A 21990-nucleotide genomic window follows, 5' to 3' on the forward strand; every position below is an offset into this window, starting at 1 on the left:
CTCAGAATCATTCTGAAAATATTATTAAATGTTGGATTAATGCACGTTTTTATTACAACAGTTTTACAAACACGTTTTTTACCATTTCAAATATATATTTTTGTGCATGCTGTATAAGTGCACATACAGTGCTCAATGAATTGTAATGCATTTCTTCATTTCAACACCATATATTACATGATTTAAATGAATCTAGATGTATACTTTTACATTTTTAAATGGATTGGCAGCCCTAGTCTAAAGACATGTGAATTGTCTGGTGATGCTCTGTAGTATGATGAAGCTGCCACACGCGAAGCCTTTCAGTAGCCTTGACATTCAAAACACGCCCAAAGAGGCTTTGTGAATAATTCAGAGGCGTAATGCGCCATCTCCTTCTGTAATCACTATTATACGTATGGCTGCAATTTGTCATGCAGAACCGAAGACCGCGGCACTTTGCGTGTACATGTGGGTGTGTGGGTGACTGAATAAACACACAGGCAGGCGTTTATTTGTAATGTACGTTGTATCTACACCTCTCTGTGTGTCGTGTGTTTATGTATTCTGTCAAGGCTAATCCATAGAAGCACGTAATTCATTACACTGGCAGGTCAGCGGAGGGGGACACATTGACTGCTAACACGCTATGTTTGATTGCTAAATGAGTCAGGGACTAAATAAAGGGTGATGACCTACTAAAAGCAGTGTAACAAATACTTGTGTACCTTGTCTTGGCTGATGAGCTCCTGGTAGGGGATGTGTGCAGGCAGATACGTGTGTAAGAGAGCGCAGAACGCTAGGCCGTCGCTCCAGCTGCTGCTGAAGTTCGTCACGTCTATATTCTACAAGCAGAGAGAGAGAGAAAATCATTTAATGACACCCTAAATGCAAACCGGGACGTCTGTTTGCTTTGAGGCCATGTGTACACATTGTTTCATCATGTTTACTTTCTTTATGAAAAAGAAGAGCACAAACAACCGGCTAGTGATTGTTGTCAAGATATTGATCTCGATCCTGTAATCGGAGACTCATTCACGCTTTGATTAATTCTACACACGCACACACACACACACACACACACAGCAAAGGACACTGGTAATAACTGGCCGAATGTTTTCAAAAGGCACACAGGTAACAGTCACATAGATATTGATTTGCGTTAGCCACAGGAGAATCAATGATTCAAGTGAATCAGTGATTGATTTGGGTGATTGTTCACTGGAGCAGTTTTGAAGATGCTATTGCAATAAAGTACTGGATATATTTATCTTGGTTTTGAAAGGGTTTCTGGCCAGTGTGACACTAGCTATGTTCCCATACAGAGATGCAAATTAGACTTACATTGGGCAAAATATGTATTGAACATAGTCACCAAATCTCTCAAAAAACATATTTCTAAAGGTGCTGTTGACTTTAATTTTTCACCAGATGTTGATAGCAACAATGAAACCCACATATGCAAAGAAACAAATCTAATTTGTTTACAAATGAAGTTGTGTGTAATAAAATGAAATGACACAGGGAAAAAGTATTGAACACATGAAGAAAGGAAGGTGTAGAAAGTCAGTGAAAGCCCAGACAGCAGCTGAAAATCTCTCAGTAGTTCATTAGCAACTCTGCCCTTCATCAGTGTAAATTAATTTCGCTGCTTTAGTTCAACATCTACATTAGCAGGATGATGAAGATGAAACCAGTGTGGACATTTCAGCAAGACAATGATCCAAACACAGCCAAGGAAAACTCTTCAAATGCTTCAGAGAAAGAAAATCAATCTGTAGAATGGCCTAGCCAATCACCTGACTTGAATCCAATAGAAAATACAAAATTAAAATCAGATTTGATAGATGAGACCTAGCAGAACCATCAAGATTTTTACACTCTGTGGAAGTCTGTGAAAAAAATACTTGAATCAGATGGCTATACAATCAGCATTTACTGTAAATGGTAAAATCCCCTAAAAAGTCCCCTTGAGAAACATTTAAGATCAGAATAGGGCTTGAGGTTTTAGAAGTTCTTAAATGATCCTTTAATGTGTTGTGAACATGGCTTTGCCCCAAGAATTGCCATTATTGACGTAGTGGTTAGCCATGCCACCATTTAAACACTCTTTTTGGTTGTGGATTTTAGGGAAGTTGCTGCCATGTCCTCTTATTGTCAGTGATGCTTCATAAGCACCTTTTGGTTTGAGTGGTCTCCTTAATTTAGTGTAATCTTAGCTTCATTTAGCGTGTTTGCATCCAATGCACAGAATTTTCCACAAAGCAGTCCAGAAAATGAGTCAAGTCTGCAGAATCCATCAGGACCAATCACACTACCTGAACACTGCAGCCCAGTAAAACAGACAGCAGCACATTTATTTTGAGAGAAATGGTGTGGACAGAAAATGCCAGACGTGGACTGAAGAGAACTGTTATTATAACTATGAAAATGTTGAGGTGGACCTCACACACTCTAGACTGTTGTCTTATTGTCCTTCGCTGGACTTCCTGCCACTTCCTGCATGTCCCAGTGCAGTCATTCTTCTTTGTATGAATGTTTGTGAAAGCTCCTGAGTTTGGGAACAGGGCAAAGGGCCAGTGGCGGCGCTCTTGGGCTCAGCCCCTACTGGGCCCTCAGAGTCCCAACACTTCACAAATATCTTTTGATTCAGATTCAGATGTTAGATTTAAAAGGAGACCCCGAAAGCAGCTCTGGGCCGTTGAGGCCAAGTTGAAGAGAGGAGAAAGTTCATTAGCTGTTTCTACAACCGGTCAGAAGGGTTTCAGTGGGGATGTCACCCACAGAGGGACAGTATGACACAACCCATAGCCAATAATTCCCACCATCTCTGCTATGCAAAGACTGAGTGACATTTCTGATCAGGTGTGTTTGAGGTGTCCAGCCTAAAAACTGCAACTTATGCTCATTCTGAATACGTATCCCCATACACATTTCTGGAGATTGTGAATTATGTAGCCAGAGAAACGTATGGGTACATTTCATCTTTCAAACAAAGCGCTATGGGGTGGTATGACGCTGTTGATTTAACGCTTACCATCTGACCGCTTACATCCCTGTGGACGGCTTTTCCATTGTTACCAGTTTGTCCAGTGTCTCGTCGTGCACATTGGAGGATTTAAGACGTTGGCTGTGACGACAGGGTTTGAGTCCGGCAAAGAACGGTTTTAAAAAGCAGGCAAGACAAAAGCAAAAGCCAAAAAATAAAACAAACAAGTAAATAACAGGATGAGAATGTGGTAAAATCTGAAAACGTGGTAGAAATCAGGCTGCTGTGAGCGCTTTTCTTTTTCTGGATTGCTTTTAAAACACTGTCGGTTGAAGACATCGACCTCTGGTAGATTACACAGCCGCCTCTAATGGATTCACAAAAACAAAAGCTGCAAAAAAAACATAGCTCCTGGGATATATTTGGGGCTCTCCAGAAATGTATATAGAGGTACGTGATCAGAATGAGCCTGGGTTGAAAGTCTGGTGTAATGTCTGTGAATGTCTAGTGTTTATGTACAATAGGGGAAGTGTGAAGGGAATGATGAGCCCCTACTCAATATTCTGTTTCAGTTGGAAGAACATCAACATACAGAAATAAGTCTCGGAATCTTCCGGTTCACGCTGACTTTATGGATAGTTCACCCAAAAATGAAAATTCTGTCAACATTTATTCTTTACTTCCAAACATGTTTGACTCTCTGTTGAATGCAAAGTAAAAATATTTTGACCCAAGCTGTAACCATTGATTTCCATAGTACTGTATGTTTTTTTTTTAGTATTATGGATGTCAGTGGTTACAACATTGTTCAAAATATCTTCTTTTGTGTTCAACAGGATGAAGAAACTCATAAAGGTTTATAACTACTTTAGGGAGAGTAAACGGTGAGAACATTTTCATTTTTGGGCGAACTACCCCTTTAAAAATAAAGAGTGCACTTACAGTAATGTGATATTACGACTTCCCTGAAAATCCCTTATACAAAGAATAACATACTGTATAGCTATTCATCTTGTTGTAAAAAAATACAGATAGAAATGTTGAAGGGAATCAACACACGACTCCAACAAAATATGTTTTGTCACAGTTCTTCACCCATTACTATATAATTTCTGCCACATTCCGTGCGAAGACACATCAACTCACGGAAGAGTTATTTCAAACACTCAAATTATGCTCGTTTAAAGTAGAATATGTTGTTTTTCTCATAAAATGTAATAATTTGGTAGCATACTAAGCTAAACATTGTTTTATTATCCCCTATTAAATGAATAGTTCATTGTGAAATCTTTGTAAATTGACTTTTTAATCTCCCTCAAGTGGTCTTCTGAATTTTTATTCTTTGATATTTTGAAGAATGTTGGAAACCGATACACATTGACATCCATAACAGGGAAAAGTCCATTTAAAAAGCTTTGGAATCACTTAAAGCTGAGTAAATGATGACGATGTATTTTTTGTTTCGTTTTGGGGGGTGAATTATTGCACCTAGTGTGTAATTGTAACCTAGTGTAGCCTTGAATACATATGATAGACTTGTATTAAAAACTTAAATATCTAATCATTCATCCATATTTATTGAACCAATCACTCATTTGTGCTTAGTTCCACATATTCATGAGACATCACTGATCTGTTGAACGTTGTCATGTGTCACGTTGTCAAAGTGAATTAAACAATATCAGTAAATAATGATGGTCTGATCCTCACACAATGCTATCATATGGCATCAGAGACGCTAGACGAACACATAGGCACTTTTCATGCCAGCCACCTTTATATACTTTCTGAATCGTGGCAGCTCTTTGTCGTATGATAATTAAAGCATGTACCTCTTTTGTGTTCAGTTAAGCCATATGGGTTTGGAATGATATGACGGTCAATAAATGATGATAGATTTTTAGTTCTGCATGAAAGGTCACTTTCAAATGGGATCGTGCACATGGAGTATACATGTACAGTTGAAGTCAAAATTATTAGCCCTCCTGTGATGATTTTTTTTTTTTCTTTCATATATTTCCCAAATTTTGTTTAACAATGCAAGTAATTTTCAGCTGTATTTCCTATAATATTTTTCTTCTGGAGAAAGAATAAAAGAGGATTTCACTGATTTACCTTCACCAGCGACTTTATTAGGTACACCTGTTCAACTGCTCATTAACACAAATTTCTAATCAGCCAATCACATGGCAGCAACTCAATGCATTTAGGCATGTAGACATGATCAGGACGATCTGCTGCAGTTTAAACTGAGCGTCAGATTGGAGAAGAAAGAGGTGATTTAAGTGACTTTGAACATATTTCAGAAACTGCTGATCTATTGGGATTTTCACGCACAAAAATCTGTAGGGATTCCAGAGAATAGTCCGAAAAAGAAAAAATATCCAGTGAGCAGCATTTCTGTGGGCGCAAATGTCTTGTTGATGACAGAGGTCAGAGGAGAATGGCCTGACTGGTTCCAGCTGATAGAAAGGCAACAGTAACTCAAATAACCACTCGCTACAACTGAGGTCTGCAGAAGAGCATCTCTGAACACACAACACGTCCAACCTTGAGGCGGATGAGCTACAGCAGCAAAAGACCACACCGGGTGCCACTCCTGTCAGCTAAGAACAGGAAACTGAGGCTACAATTCAAATTGGACTATAGAAGATTGGAAAAATGCTGCCTGGTCTGAGTCTCGATTTCTGCTGCATCATCAGATGGTAGGGTCAGAATTTGTGTCAACAACATGAAAGAATGGATCCATCCTGCCTTGTGTCAATGTTTCAGGCTGGTGGTGGTGTAATGGTGTGGGGGGTATTTTCTTGGCACACTTTGGGCACATAAGTACCAATTAAGCATCGTGTCACGCACAGTCTACCTGAGTATTGTGCTGACCATGTCCATCCCACTTATGACCACAGTGTACCCATCTTCTGATGGCTACTTCTAGCAGGATAATGCGCCATGTCATAGAGCCCGAATCATCTCAGACTGGTTTCTTGAACATGACAGCTAGTTCACTGTACTTAAATGGCCTCCACAGTCACCATATCTCAATCCAATAGAGAACCTTTTGGGGTGTGGTAGAAGGGGAGATATACCTCATGGATGTGCAGCGACAAATCTGCAGCAACTGCGTGATGCTATCATGTCAACATGGACCAGAATATTGCAAAGCTGAGGAATATTTCCAGTCCCTTGTTGAATCTATACCACAAAGTCTTAAGGCAGTTCTGAAGGCAAAGCAGGGTCCAACCCGTACTAGTAAGGTGTACCTAATTAAGTGGCCGGTGAGTGTATAATACAATGTAAATCAACCAGCTTCAAGTGCTTTCTTATAGCATTTTCACACTTCCATTGATTTGATTTTTCTATTATCTTTCGCTGGCAGAGACTTGCACGATCATGCAGCCTGACATTACTCACATGCCTGTCCTGTTCCGTACAGCACAGGTGGCCCCGAGACCGTGAATATTCACACATACACACACACAGACAAGCAAACACTCAGTAGTTATGGGGCCTGATGACGGTGGGTGTGTTGTGTGTTTGCGGTGCAGGAATGCTGGGAGCGAGGCAGAGAAGCACGGACTCACATCCTGGACGGTCTGAATGCGCAAGGATGGGGGAGGTCGGGTTGGGCGGATAATGTCATCAGAGCAGAAAGAAGAGCCAGAGGAAGGGGTATAAATGTTATAAAAACAGCAGTCTCCATCAGTACACTGAGAGCCGCTTCAAAAAGCAAACCACAGCATCCAGTGACAGGAAATCACCCTTGCTCTCTTCAAAAGACCGATGCTCAAAGTGGATGAGAGAGAACGCGGGCTGGTAGTTTTCCATTGCTTTGACAATATTAGGTCACCGATGTAGCTTACTGTACATTAAAAAAGCTGGATGTACAATTGAGGTCTTATTAAGAAGAATTATTAGCCCCCCCTCCATATTTTCCCCTAATTTCTGTTTAACGGAAATATATTTTTTCAACAGATTTCTAAACATAATAATTTTAATAACTCATTTCTAATAACTGATTTCTTTTATCTTTGCCCTAATGACAGTAAATAATATTTGACTAGATATTTTTCAAGATACTAGTATTCAGCTTAAAGTGACGTTTAAAGGCCTAATTAGGCTTAATTAGGCAAATTAGGGTAATTGGGTCATTGTATAACGATGGTTTGTTCTGTAGACAATCGAAAAATATTAATTAATGGGGCTAATAATATTGACCTTAATGTTTTAAGGTAAACTGCTTTTCTTCTAGTCAAAATAAAACAAATCAGACTTTCTCCAGAAGAAAAAATATTATAGAAAATACTGTGAAAAATTCCTTGCACAGTTAAACATGATTTGGGAAAATTCACAGGAGGGCTAATAATAACAATAATAACGGTATTTCGGGCTTCTGCTGTGGAAATAGAAAGCAAGCGTACAAGTGCTGGTTATCGATTCAGATCTCTTGGTTCGATTTCGATTCACTAACCTTAAATTCTCGATTCCAAAACTGAATGTGGTGAACATCAGTTTACAAATGGTAAATTACAAAAACAAATTTAAGATTTGTTTTCAAAAGCATTGCACATACACTAACCTGACCAAAGGCTTGTAGTGGATCCCATTTGTAAGAGCAACAAATAATAACTTGACTTCAGGTTGATTTGGAAAAGTGAAAAGTTTTTCAGATGAATCATCTGTTGAACTGCATCTCAATCATCACAAATACAGCAGAAGACCTACTGGAACCCACATGGACTCAAGATTCTCATAGAAATCAGTCAAGTTCGGTGAAGGAAAATCATGGTTTGGGGTCACATTCAGTATGGGGGCATGAGAGAGATCTGTAGAGTGAATGGCAACATCAACAGCCTCAGGTCTCAGGACATTTGTGCTGCCCATTACATTACAAACCACAAGAAAAGGGCAAATTCTTCAGCAGGATAGTGCTCCTTCTCATACTTCAGCCTCAACATTAAAGTTCCAGAAAGCAAAGAAGGTCATGGTGCTCCAGGATGGGCCAGCCCATTATTTCTGTTAAGTCACAAGACTTTTGTCTAAGCAAAGTCAGACCTTACTGTCCTAATTAAATAATTAAAAATCAAGGCATGATCATATTTTATTTTGGTAAAATAAGCGTAATCTAGAGGCCTTTGCCTTTCATATAAGCCACTTCTGATACCAAACGATCAACTAGAAGTCAAGTTATTATTTGTTGTTCCTAAAACTTGGATAGGCGACAAAAAAGACGTTACGTAAAATTAGTAAACCTGTTGTTTTTTAAAACAATCAGTTGACTTAAAAAAGTGAGTAAACACATTACCTTAAAAGCGAGTTGATTTTTTAAAAGTGAACAAACGCATTGTAACTTAAGTTTATTAAGCTTCATTTTCATAATTATGCACCATTGTTCATTTAATTAAAAATTAAGGCATTGGGTTTACTTACTTTTTAAGTAAATGAGCACTTTGAAGATGATACAGTGTATTAAACAATCAACAAACCCACCTCGGTAGCCTAATAATGTATTACGAAATCTGCCTTTTATTCCACCATTACAACATGCCCATTTGAACCAGTTTCTGCCAGTGAGTGAGTGGACAAAAACTATTCTAGTAAGACTTTTATTGCATATTCACTGGACTCATTTGAAACAATGTATTTTTGGTGCTCAAATAATCACTCATACTGTACGTTATTTTTAATAGTTAGAAAAAAGAAGAAAAAGAATTTGGAATATCAGCTCCTTGACTTGGCTTTCAATGTATATATATATTTTGGTCATTACATTGTTTTCCTGTGTTTGTATATGAAAAAACAATATTGAACACAATACAAATTTCTTTCTCATTACTTCATAATGTATACATTTTCATCTTTTTTTAGCATGAAACTTTCTAGATGGATAGTAAAACTCAAAGTGTCCTCTTTCCAATGATACCTAATTTATGTTTGTAGCTCACTGGGGTCAAGAACTGTTACTATTTAAATTTAGGTAGGTGTAAATCCTTAAAAGTGAGTGCAGGCTAACAGGTTAAAGGTGCTGTTAATGTCAAGGGTCCAGCACCTGTGTTGGCCTTGTTAAACTCTTCATTGTAATATCGAGCAAGGTAAGGAAGAGTGGGACATTTATTGGAGAAGACTAATAATTAGATCCATGTCAATTAGAGACATTCAATAATATAAGAAATACAGTTCAAGTTATAAGTAATATTTCCAAGTGATGTTTAAAATAGCAAGGAAATTTTCACAGTATTTACTATTGTACTTTTTCTTCTGGTGGAAGTCTTTTTTCAGTTCAGTTTTTTTTTTATTAAAAGCAGTTATTTATTTATTATTTTTTTACTTTTAAGGTCAAAATTATTAGCCTGCTTAAGATTTTTTTATTTATTTATTTATTTTTTATATATTTCCAATAACTTCCCATAACCTGCCTATTTAACATAATTAACATAGTTATGACTTTATTAAGACATATTAAGCTGAATAACTGCAGAAAATCGTACAAAATAACTAGTAAAATATTATGGCGAAAAAAGAAAACATTTTCTCCATTAACAGCACTTGGGAAATGTTTTTTTTTAAATAATTAAAAGTGCACATGATTTTGACTTTAACTGTAAATACAAATAAAAGTTAGATTCTTGGGTTTTGAGAAACGATATTGAATTGACCATACTTAAAAAATGACTAATCAATATATATATATATATATATATATATATATATATATATATATATATTTATTTATTTATTTAAATTTTTTTTGCCAAGCCCTGAAGCGTACTCTTGTAACGTTGAGCAAAATAGTCTAGTAGCACAGAAAATGCCACTTCCTCTATAAATACAAGCTTTAGACTGCGTAATTGTAGGTTTATGGGTTTGAGTCATTGGTTTAAAGACTATTAAAGCACAGCGGGTGCTTGCACACTGAAACAGTGGGTGCTTGCACACTTGTTATTGAGGGATTAAGTGTGTATATAGACTTTCATAAGCGTCTGACACACGATCATGTACATCTAATTGCCTGCTGGGAGACAGTAAATGCGCGCACACACACACAGATATTGGAGTAGAACTGTCAACACAAGGACGGGCCTTTCAGTGAAGAGTCCACATCCTCTCCAGCATTGATGGTTGTTTTTACCAAAGCCATGACATGCAGTGACTTAATAGCCATACGAGAGACAGGCTTTTAAATAAGTGGAGCACACAATCTCTATGGACATCTCTAGTGCATTAAATAGTGACTTCTGTCTGATGTCTTGTCAAATTCAGATAACTTTGTGTTTGGGTGGAAACAGAGCAGATGTTTTTTTGTTGTTTTTTAAGTGTAGACGACAAAAAATATTATAGAGCACCACATATATTTCTCATAAAAAAAGTTATCATGGACACAATTTAAGATTTCCTTTTCACTAATTTATTCATTTCCTTGTTTTAGTTAAATTGATATAGTCAACCCTCATTTTATTTCAGAATGACATTTACATTTAATTATTTGGAAGAAGCTTTCATCCAAAGCTATATATGGTAATAATAAGTAAATGGAATATAGATTAGAGTGGTCAGATTTTTATTCCATGGTCAGTTCTTTTTAAATAACATTTTTTCAGGGTTTTTACATTTATTGTATAGGACAGTAGAGATTATTGACAGGAAAGAATGGGGACCAGAGAGAGGGGAAGGATCGGCATAGGACCATGAGGCAGGAATCGAACTCGGGTCGCCGTGAGCACCAGAGTGCATGTATCGTCGCACTAACCACTACACCACTGACGCCGACTATTCCATGGTCTGTTGACAATCTTGATTCTGATTGATGGAAGGTGTGCAATAAAATAGTTTACTGCACATGTACAGTAGTTCGTCAATGTTGACCACAATTCTAAATAAATTAGCTTACTGTGATTACTACTAGTGACAGTTGCCGGAGCCTTCGTTTATCATTTGTAATCCCAATGTTGATCAACTGACTCACAAATATGCTCAAAATATTTGTGAAATGGTAGCTAACACATGTTGCTATGAGCTGTTAGATATGCTGATGTCATTTACATGCAAACACATAATGGGCTTTATTTTAATGATCTAGGCGCAAAGTCTAAAGCGCATGGTGCAAAGCATTAAGGGCATGACTGAATCCACTTTTGCTATTTTAAGGATGGAAAAATATGCTTTACACCATGGCGCATGGTCTAACGGGGTTGTGCTTATTCTCTTAATGAATTATGGGTGTGTTTTGAGCAAAACATGCATTAAAACAATCAAAGTCTGATCTGCCATTCCCTTTAAGATTTAGTGCATTGAGCCATGGTGCATTTGCTATTTACATGACGGGCTTTGTGTCCTGAAAGGTGAACTGCATTACAGCGAGGGACCACTGTATATATATATATGGATTAAGTGTACTACAGGAGTGTTACTTGTTTTTTCGATTCAAAACAATTGCAATACTTGATCATAAATGATTAGTATCAGTTCAGTAATACATTAAATATATGATATGTCATGGACCAGAGTAGCATACTTTACAAAGTGAGGCAATTAAAACACTCCAACTACTTAAAAAGCAGATAACTATGCCCAATTCACTGCTTGAGAGTTTGCAGGCACCATATTTTGCTGACACTGAAGTGAAGTAGAGGCCCTGTTTCATTCTTAGGGAGGAAATGGAAGCTGAAACTCTCTCTCTCTCTCACTCTGGACCCTTTGACCTGCTGGTGTGTCCGTGTGGTAACATTTCCTGTCCACTCTCGGCTGTTATACTGATACTTGTGGATCCTGGCACAAGTTTTCTTCATCACATCTATAAGATGATCAATCTATGAGCAGATATGGACAGCCATGACGGATAAGCTAATAGACGCAGGCATTCTTCAATGTGTATGTCACTGCTTGGTGAACAGCGCTGACCATTAGAGACAATCACAGTCATTACTGTTGAGTGCATGATAACAATGGCCATCAGTAAGGCCCAATTCTATTTTTTACCTCTTCCCCTTCCCTTCGTTCTTGAAACAGAGTGTGAAGGGGAAGGGCTTTAAAATGTACCTCTAAGAAATGGGATAGCACTACAGCACCTGCACACATCATCATGTCATCGCAATGTCTTCATATGAGATCAGACGATCGTGACTGCTGTAGTTATTCCAGTTGTGTTCTTTTTTCGTATTTATCTTCTGGAAATAAAGGCATATGTCATGTTATCATAACGATATAATGTGGCAATTAGATCGTAACTGTACTGTACATTTACACCATGGCCATATTCATCTATGTAAACAGAAGAAAACAACATTAACATTATAGCAGATATTGTAAAAAGGTCATTCCCAGCCACTAGACTTTTCTGACAGGGGATTCCAGTGTCATCGAGTGACAGATATGAAAGTATGTTGTGGAACTGCTGTACAGGAGGTATTATTATGGATTATAGATAGTGAAATTTAGAGTTTTTTTTTTTTATTTAAGTGTTTTTTTTAAAGCATGATGGCAAAACATGAACACTTTTATGAATGTATTCCGTGTGCAGCCATGCTGCTGTTGTAGATGGTGTATTCTGGGAAAATTTCTTCCCCCTTGGTTTCGGGTGTGGTCCTAGAAAATCTCTATTTAGAATTGGGTTGAATTGGGATTGGGCCTAAGTGTTTAAAAACTTGCTCAACAGCGCTCAAAAAGCAAGTGGACTATTATGTAATTTAGTGTGTTTGTTCTGAACGCTCCTGTCATCGTATTTGAGTTTAGTTTGATGCATTCAAGAAGCATCTTTCACTGAGCAGGTAAAATTTAAAGGTGCAATTTATATATCTGATGGCTTGTATTAAATGCCAAATTGTATTTGTGTTAAGTAAAATTAAAAACTGTGTATGAAAAGCATTGTCGATGTAACAATTCCTCTGACTCACGATTCGATACGATTCACGATACTAATTTCACAATACGATTTAGTCAACGATTTAACAAAATTATTAGAAACAAATGTAAGCTGAAGAACCCTTTCATTTTTTTCCTAAATGCTGCACGTTTCTCTGCAAAATAATATATTTTCTGCCATAACTAAATTGCTATTTTAAAAACAAACAAACAACAACAAAAAAAAAAAAAAAACAATAATACGAACTAAAGAAGACTCATTAAATTAGGCCCTCTGCTCCAGGGGACTGGCCACTGGCATAAAAAACTGATTATAAAATGGCTAATTATATAGTAGGATAGAGACAGGAGTTGAACATGGTTATGAAGGTGAATAATTAATATTACTTAGTATAAGCATCAGTGTGATACACTTAGGAAGAGATCATCTTAAATCATTTGAAATATTCAATAATAATAAATTATTAAATTATGCATAAACTAATTTGAAAAGGAGAGAGTAAAACTAATGTAATACCTGCTTCTGTAAAGAACAACTTTCTCTTTCAGTCTGGAAAACATCTTCAAGCTTTCGCTATGAAAACACTGATGCACCGTGTGATCTCCGTAGCACTTGTCGGAGAAAGCGGAGCTGCAAATTATCCTCTCCGCGTGGTTTGGCTTATTAATAGTTTTTTCATATAGACGTCTGTGACAGTAGTTTTTCACTGTGCCGATGGTTTATGTGCATCATGTTCATTGTTCTGTTAGGGTGCACTCGCACTATGCTATCCGAACCAGTGGTGGATCTGTTCCGCAAAATATTTGACTGTGTGTCACTGCATCCCAAACGACTAAAAGGATATAACTAAAGCAATGTCTACTGTACTGAACGAGAGCGCTTTTCTTCCTGTAAAACTGAACAGTCTCATTATTGATGTAAGCATGCTCCGTTTATAAGGCAAAATGCAGCGTGAGTGTAGGCCGTTGGGGGAGACGGAAGGGGGGACAATTACACTCTGCCACAGTTCAAGGGAACTGTGACTAGTGTGAGTACGCCCTTAAGGCTGGTTTACACTTGTGTGTCAAGTGATTGGCGTGACCCACAGAGCCTGCCTTGCGCATAGCCGTGCATTTATAGTTCTGCGTGCTGTTTGTGTTGCTCTGCAATAACACATCTGAAACACTAGCTGGCAGCAGGTTTTCATGTTTGTGTCGTTTCTTTGCTGGTGTTTTGTTTTTCTGAACTCTACTTAATGTACAAGTGGCTCAAACTCGCTCATTCAGAGGTGGGAACTGGCGAACGTGCAACAACTTTAATCATATGGTGAACACAAAACAAAACTTTCCACCTGGAGCTCCTTCACAGGACTCGACACTTGTAAACAGTCACTCCAACGAGATTGCGTGGGTCTCGGTCCCACACTCATCAGTGATACCAAGCTAACCAATCACAGAGCTAGCGCTATGTGACGCTGCGATGTGTACTTACATTTTTTGAGAGGTGCAATTCAGTGTCAGCCATGGCGATGGCTAGGCAGCTAAATGAAGGCTGAGGCGGAGCATACGCGAATGCTGGACGCAGAAGTATAAATCAGCCTACAATGATGTAGGTAAACGTCTGTTTGCACTATTTGCACAGAGTTTGTGTTTTGTCTGGCGCACTTCACCACTGTCATTTTACTCTGCTGCCCTACCTCTTGCTCGCCGCTGATGTGCAGGTAAAGTGAGTTTGGGCCTGTAAACACAGCTTGTGTCGCAACATTTCTACCTGATTGAATCGTCACATATTTGAATCCATTTTCAACTGGCTGACGGTGAATCGTTACATCCCTTGTTAATACACAGCTCTGTTGGCATGGCATATGGACACAGTTTTCCATATGAGGTAGATGGCAGTGTTTGCATTTGAAGCCATTGCCAGAGCCAATCCATCGAAGCGCAACTCTACAGATCCCGAACCATGCAAGCCAATGGCGACAGCGACGAGGAAAAAACTTCACCAATTGGCATAAGTGAAGAATTAAAAAACCTCAAGAGAAACCAGGCTCAGTTGGGCATGACCATTTCTCCTATGGCCAAACGTCTTGTGCAGAGCTGCAGTCTAGGCGCTGAAGAAACTGGACTTTAGCGAGACCCGTCAGTCCCTGGAGCGTCACAGGAATCAGTCTCATGCTCTTCACTCCTCCATGACCACCACAGCAGCTGCTCAGGATGCGGCCTGGTCCAGGATTATGGAAACCTTGGGGATCATCTCGTCGCTGGTCTTGGATCGCATCAGTGGCACTGCATAGCGTCTGGGAGGGGAGTTATGTTGTGCATCCCTATAGAAATGTTGTTCTGTTCAGAAAATACATTTCCTTTAGCTGTGATTTTACTGTGTGAGATTAGAGTTTCTTTATGAAACATAGTAATAACATGGCCACATTTGAACAATTCAGGAATCAAACTGTACAACTAAAAGAGCATTTAATCGGCTGAAAATGTTCCTATTGAAGCACCAGTGTCATCAAGTGAATAAAAAAACCCACCACATTGCTCTTTCTCTTCCCATAAAGCAATAATATGACTCCACAAATTAGCAGCCTACTTCCATAGTGCTTTTTTGCTTCTCAGCACCATCTGTTCTTATTGACTTTTATTGTGTGTGACACTCCTAGTGTGGACCACAGAAGAGAGTCATGCATATTTGTATTGCTTAAGCAGCCATCTGCATTCCCTTTGCCTATATTTAGATGGGTTTTGGTTAAAGACAATAAATGCAGGTGACGAACAAAGCTGAGGTAAGAGTGGGCTGTGTGATGAATCAGAGAGTCGAGACACAAATAAAGCTGAGCTGACGGGGTCAGAGCTCCTCAAATAGTGTGGTCTGTCTGACCTCTCCAGACGCAGCTCAACCACATTGAGGAGGTGAGGAAACCAGTGAACATTGCATAAAGCGCCAAAAATGGCTCTTGAAGACGCGTAGGAAGCTGTATTATTCAAGAGCGCTGCTTTTGTTGTATTTTGAGACCGCTAGAGCTGTGCACTGAGAAAAGCAGCGGGACGGGAAGTACAGTGTTTTCAGGCATTGTTTGGTCTGATATTTCTGGATCAAAGTGAACAATCTGATCACGCACAGTAGGAAAGAAATAACACAAATGAGAACTCTGTAACATCTCATTTCTTTTTCTTAGAAAGCATAAATGTTAAACAAAGAGTCAAATGGAGATTATATGACGTGTTTTCTTCTCAAAAAGATCTCAATGACTCAGATTGTTCTCAGATTTGACAGTTTTTAAGGTAAAGTCAATTTTCAGTCTAAACTCAAATATTTAACTCATAATTCCTCTAATTATCTGGACGATGATGTCAGCATTTAATATAGAAATATGTTATCTTCCATTTCTTTGTTAAATTTACAACAGAAGTTTTTAAAGTAAGCATAAAAACTTAAAATATTAAGTTTAAGGTTGTTGGCATGGTGGCTCAGTGGTTAGCACTGTTGACTCACAGCAAAAAGATCACTGGTTTGAGTCTTGGCTGAGTCAGTTACATTTCCGTGTGGAGTTTGCATGTTCTCCCTGCGTTCACGTGGGTTTCCTCTGGTGCTCCGGTATCCCCCACAGTCCAAAAACATGCCCTAAAGGTGAATTGGATAAACTAAATTGGTTGTAGTGTATGAGTGTGTGTGTGTGAATGCGAGTGTGTTTTGGAAGCAGCTGGACATCCACTATGTAAAACGTATGCTGGAATAGTTGGCGGTTCATTCCACTGTGGCGATCTCTGATAAATCAGAGACTAAGCCGAAGGAGAATGAATGAATGTTTTTAGGTTTGCTCAATGAAGCTTTACCTATTTGATCAAAAATACAATATTAACATTATAACTCATTGTTTTTGCTTAATTATTTATATATTTTCTCTGTCTCTGTGGGATTTATTCCTGTAATAGCAAAGCTGAACTTTTTGAAATCAGTCATTGAGTATGTTCAGAATCATTTTATATTCAATGAATCGAGAATTATTTAGGAGAAAACATGATACATCACCATTTAAAATTACAAACTTTTTAGGGCACATTAAACTGATCTAAACTGACAGTAAAGAGTAAAGTTTACAAATGTGCAAAAGATTTGACTGGGAAATACATTTGAAACAAATGTTAAACAATCAGCCTGATCTCACAAGGAAACTTAACTATTTTACGTTCTGCAAGTTATGTGGCAAATTTGTATAAAAATGTACGGGTTTAAACACAACTGTCATTTGGGGATGAGCAAATCATACTGAATTACACATGAATGAGATTATACGAATCGAGAATGTGCTGTAAACAATAAATCAAATGAGATTGCGTTGTAAACAATAAATCAGTTTTAAGCAATTACTCAGAATTCAAATTTTGAGCAAATTCTGTTATTTTTAGGTTTCTGTCCCCAAAGGATTCCTGGAAAATGAAATGTATCATGGATTCCACAAAAAATTGACAGAAGAACCATCAATAATGATTAAACACCAATAATGATAATCACAGTAGAGCAGCAAATCAGCATATAAGGATTATTAGATTGAGGAATGATGGTTAAAGGTGCAGTATGTAAATTTGATACACAGTGGTTGAACTAGGTATTGCACACCTTTTTCAAAACACACAAGCGCAGGCTGCCAGATTGACAACATCAACATCAGTGTGCCTGATTGTCGAGCCTAAAGGCTGATTTAAGTCATGTTCTAAATAAAAGCAACGGCACAGAAGGAATATTTTCCATATTAAAAAGAGTTTTTGTTCTAACCAACACCTGAAATTTATATTTTAGAAATTGCTTCAATTTCTTGCAGCTGAACAACAGGATAAACTGACAATGATCACCTCAGGTACACCTCATGTGCTTTATTCAGTGTTAAATACTAACAATGTGAGTTTGAATGCCATTTTCATGACATTTATTGCCATACTACTGAAAGCAGCAGCAGATAGTTCACCTCAGATCTTGAAAATCCAAAAAAAAAAATGTTTGAAATTAAACTTCAGTTCTGTGACTGTGCAAACCAACACATATCAGTGATTTAGCATGTATTTAATCTTGTATTCAGCAGTCATTTAGCATTAATAATGTTAACGAGGTTTAATATGTATCAATTAGATTAAAAATCTTACAATTTCATTGGAGTGCAGTAAGTGCACTATTCTGTGCTTCTGAATGGCTGCATTTAAGTTTCTGTCGTGCTTATCACTGCAAATCTCGTCAGATAGCATTTTGTTAGGACACGGGAATACAATGTAACTTGCTCACCTAATGTTTACGTTCATGATATTTATATTATTTGCTAATTAATAACCACCTCATGTGAATCTGCGTCTCATTTTGGAGTCTGCTACTGTCCACCAGAGGTCGCATTTCGGTCACAGACGCATGCTTTCAGGAATCACAGGAATAAATAACATTTTAAAATATGTTAAAATAGAAAACAGGTCATTTAATTTAAAATAATAAGCCACAATATTACTGTTTTATTATGTTTTTGATCAAACTGATGCAGCAGAAGAGACAATAATGCTAATATTTCCAACATTTGAAGTGTAAGCATTTGTTTTTTTAGTGTATAGGAGTAATATCGGAAAAATACAACTGTCTTTGACACTCTAAGCACTGTAAGGACATCTGAGTGCTTGTTTTCAATTATATCTATCCTTCAAGGATCAAGCCAGGCGTAAGTGTGCCTGTGTGAGACAGATAGAAAGACAGGCCGAGAGATATAGAAGAAAAGGCCACCACTTCCCCTCTTTTTCCCCTATTCCTGGAGGAATATGTCACATTTTTTTCCTGCATCCTCAAGTCATTCTTCATGTCTGAAGCAGCCTCTTGTGGATGGAGCAGTACTGTTTTTGTTTGTTTGAGAGAATGAGAGCGATGCAGACGGGCGGATGGAAGGTCGCGGAGCGCAGGCCCAGCTGATTCCTCTCTTTAAAAGCACCAGCCGACCCCCTGTTTTCATTCCTCATTGTCTCTATCCTGAACAAACAGCTCCAGCTCTGTTTTTTTTTTTAGGATTTTTCTGAAAACATGCAGCTGACCTAAATAAAGTACTTCAAAGAAAGTCCAAAATCAGAAAAAAGATTTTGAGGAAAATAGTTTTGAAGATTGGAGTTTCAAAATTAAAGGACTGTCCGGGTTGATTGACAACAAGCTTTAATTTCTATTTGTGTGTGGATCAGATCTTTGGAATTAAGAGATTTAGGGCAATTTACACAATGTTTTCAGCCAAAAACTGGAAACTTTGTATGACTTTTGCCAGTTTGTTTACATGACAACTGCGTTTTTGAAACTGAAAATGCTTAAATCTGGGAGCAGGTTACAAGGTGGAAGTTTTTCAAAACGCCACTGTTGTTGTGTTCACATGAAAACGAGAATCTTTGAAAATGTTGCTGCCATGCACGTCCAGTACATGTTTAGGGAGGTGTATATTAAAGGCGGCGTGGTAGTGTTGTTGCTCAAGGGTTTGGATTTCACATTACAAAGGACCGCTGAGATGCATCATAACAGTAACTTTCTAAACGCAAGGGAAAAACTTTAGGCTACATCATTGTTATGCAAACATAGCCTTATTTACATATATTATTTATTTAATTATTTCTGAGTGTGCTTGACGCAAGTGAGTTGGCATATACACTCACCGGCCACTTTATTAGGTACACCTCACTAATATCGGGTTACAACCCATTTTGTCCTCTGCACTGCCTTAATCCTTCCTGGCATAGATTCAACAAGATACTGGAAATATTCCTCAGAGATTTTGGTCCATACTGATATGTTATGGTTGAGTTGACGCTGATAGTGCTTCATCCAGCATGAAAGATCTGTCAAGAAGGCTGTGATGTGGACACTATGGTCAGATCCACAAGCTGGAATGAGATGTAGAGTGGCATCAGCCTACTCAATGCTTAGCTCTTCTTGGTGACTGGAAGCCATGTGTCTGAATGACAGATGTTGATAGAAAAGTGAAGTGGTCCAAAGATTGAGCTTTGAGGCACCCAAGTAGCTAATAGCAAGGTAATAAACTAATAAACATTTTAAACGTTTGAGAGTGAGTAAATTGACAATTTTCATTTTGGGTCCTCTACACTACCTGACAAAAGTCTTTTCGCCTATCCACATTTAAGGAACAACAAATAATAACTTGACTTCTAGTTGATCATTTGGTGTCAGAAGTGGCTTTTATGAGGTAAAGGCCTCTAGATTACGCTTATTTTATCAAAATAAAATATGATCTGCCTTGATTTTTAAGCATTTAAATAGGACATTAAGGTCTGACTCTGCTTAGGCACAAGTCTTGTCACTTAACAGAAATAATGTACAGAATAGGATATAAAGTCATGGTTGTGTATGACTCCCATGAGCTTGGATGACTGCATCCATCTCTGCAATGACTAAAATAACTTAATAAAGTCATCTGGAATGGCAAAGAAAGCGTTCTTCCAGGACTCCCAGAGTTCATCAAGATTCTTTGGATTCAGAAATGCTCAATAATGTTCATGTCTGGTGACTGGGCTGGCCAATCCTGGAGCACCTTGACCTTCTCTGCTTTCAGGAACTTTGATGTGGAGGCTGAAGTATGAGAAGGAGTGCTATCCTGCTGAAAAATTTGCCCTCGACTGTGGTTTGTAATTTAATGGGCAGCACAAATGTCTTGATCCCTCAGGCTGTTGATGTTGCCATCCACTCTGCAGATCTCTCGCACGCCCCCATACTGAATGTGACCCCAAACCATGATTTTTGCTTCAACAAACTTTACTGATTTCTCTGAAAATCTTGGGTCCATGTGGGTTCCAGTAGGTCTTCTGCAGTATTTGTGATGATTGAGATGCAGTTCAACAGATGATTCATCAAAAAAAAAATCTACCTTCTGACACATTTACAAATAATCAGCTAGAAGTCAAGTTATTATTTGTTGCTTTTACAACTGGGATCCACGACAAGACTTTTGTCAGGTAGTATATGCCTTTAATGTTAATATAATAACAAAACATTTAGACCTAATTTTTACATTTGTTAATTAAACTTCCTAAATGTTACTTTGAAATACACCTACTGTACCTGAAAAAAATATATATATATTATTTGTCTATTATTTAATGTCAATCTTTGTTCTTTGTTTTATCTAAAAGACTTTTATCTTCACATACTTTTGGCTTAAATGTCTGTTTTTTATTTTATATTTTGTTATCTTGTGATGCTTAGTTTTTTAAAATAAGTAAATTGGTTTAGAACTGTTGAAATACTTTTTGTCATAAGGGTTAACAGAAGGATCTGCTGGTTAAGTGTGTCAAAAGTGGACAGAACCAGCAAGATGACAAGTGATCATTTAGAAGCTGCCCAGAAAGATGTGAGGTCTTGGTTGATTGTTTGCTTTTCAAGCCAGATTGGTTGCTGTCCAGAAGGTTTATCTGTGCATAAAAATGTAGATAATTGACTGAACACAGCTTGGTCAAGTGTATCATAATGGCATGTCATGAAATGATTTGTACTCAAACAGCAGAGTGCATTTCAACATCATACTGTACAATCGCTTCTGCACAACTAGCAGGTAATCAATAACTGCAATAAATTAAAATCTTTTTTTTTTTATTGTGTATTATTTACAAAATAATATGTTATTCTCATCTTGTTCTCAATAACTGCAATAAATTAAAATCTTTCTCTTTTTTTTATTGTGTATTATTTACAAAATACTGTGTGAATATCTCATCTTGTTCTCGTGAACACTATATTAAAGGAATACTTTATTATTATTGTTATAATTTAGTCACCCTCAAGGCATTCTAAGTGTATATTCATTTCTTCTCTCAGACGAACACAGTCAGGGAATTTTTACATTTTATCCTGTTCTTCCAAGTGGAGTAATGGTGTTAGGTAGTGGCCATTTTTAAAGCTTCCAAAAGTACATAAGTAATCCATAGGGGTTTTTTTATGAAGGGATTCAATGTGTTTTTTGGGACAAAAATATATCTAATTACTAAATCTAAACTGGTCAGCACGGTGGCTTAGTGGTTAGCACTGTCGCCTCACAGCAAGAAGATCACTGGTTCAGTTCGCAGCTGGGCCAGTTGGCATTTTTGTGTGGAGTTGCATGTTCTCCCCGTGTCGGCATGGGTTTCCTCTGGGTGCTCCGGTTTCACCCACAGTCCAGAGACATGCACTAGATAGG

General features: G+C 37.8%; 2 protein-coding genes across 2 annotated transcripts in view; one reads left to right on the forward strand and one right to left on the reverse strand.

Annotated features, from left to right (window-relative positions):
- Positions 1-21990, forward strand: part of zswim7 (zinc finger, SWIM-type containing 7) — a 220649-nt gene that overhangs the window by 128461 nt on the left and 70198 nt on the right. The window lies entirely within an intron of this gene.
- The window catches only part of specc1 (sperm antigen with calponin homology and coiled-coil domains 1), a 205140-nt gene that overhangs the window by 44316 nt on the left and 138834 nt on the right, over positions 1-21990 (reverse strand). Inside the window, exon 13 of the mRNA XM_056458667.1 lies at positions 708-824. Within this exon, the coding sequence (XP_056314642.1) occupies positions 708-824 (117 nt within the window). The remainder of the gene's footprint in view (positions 1-707; positions 825-21990) is intronic.

This window comes from Danio aesculapii, chromosome 5 (assembly GCF_903798145.1).
Source record: "Danio aesculapii chromosome 5, fDanAes4.1, whole genome shotgun sequence".
Taxonomy (NCBI): domain Eukaryota; kingdom Metazoa; phylum Chordata; class Actinopteri; order Cypriniformes; family Danionidae; genus Danio; species Danio aesculapii.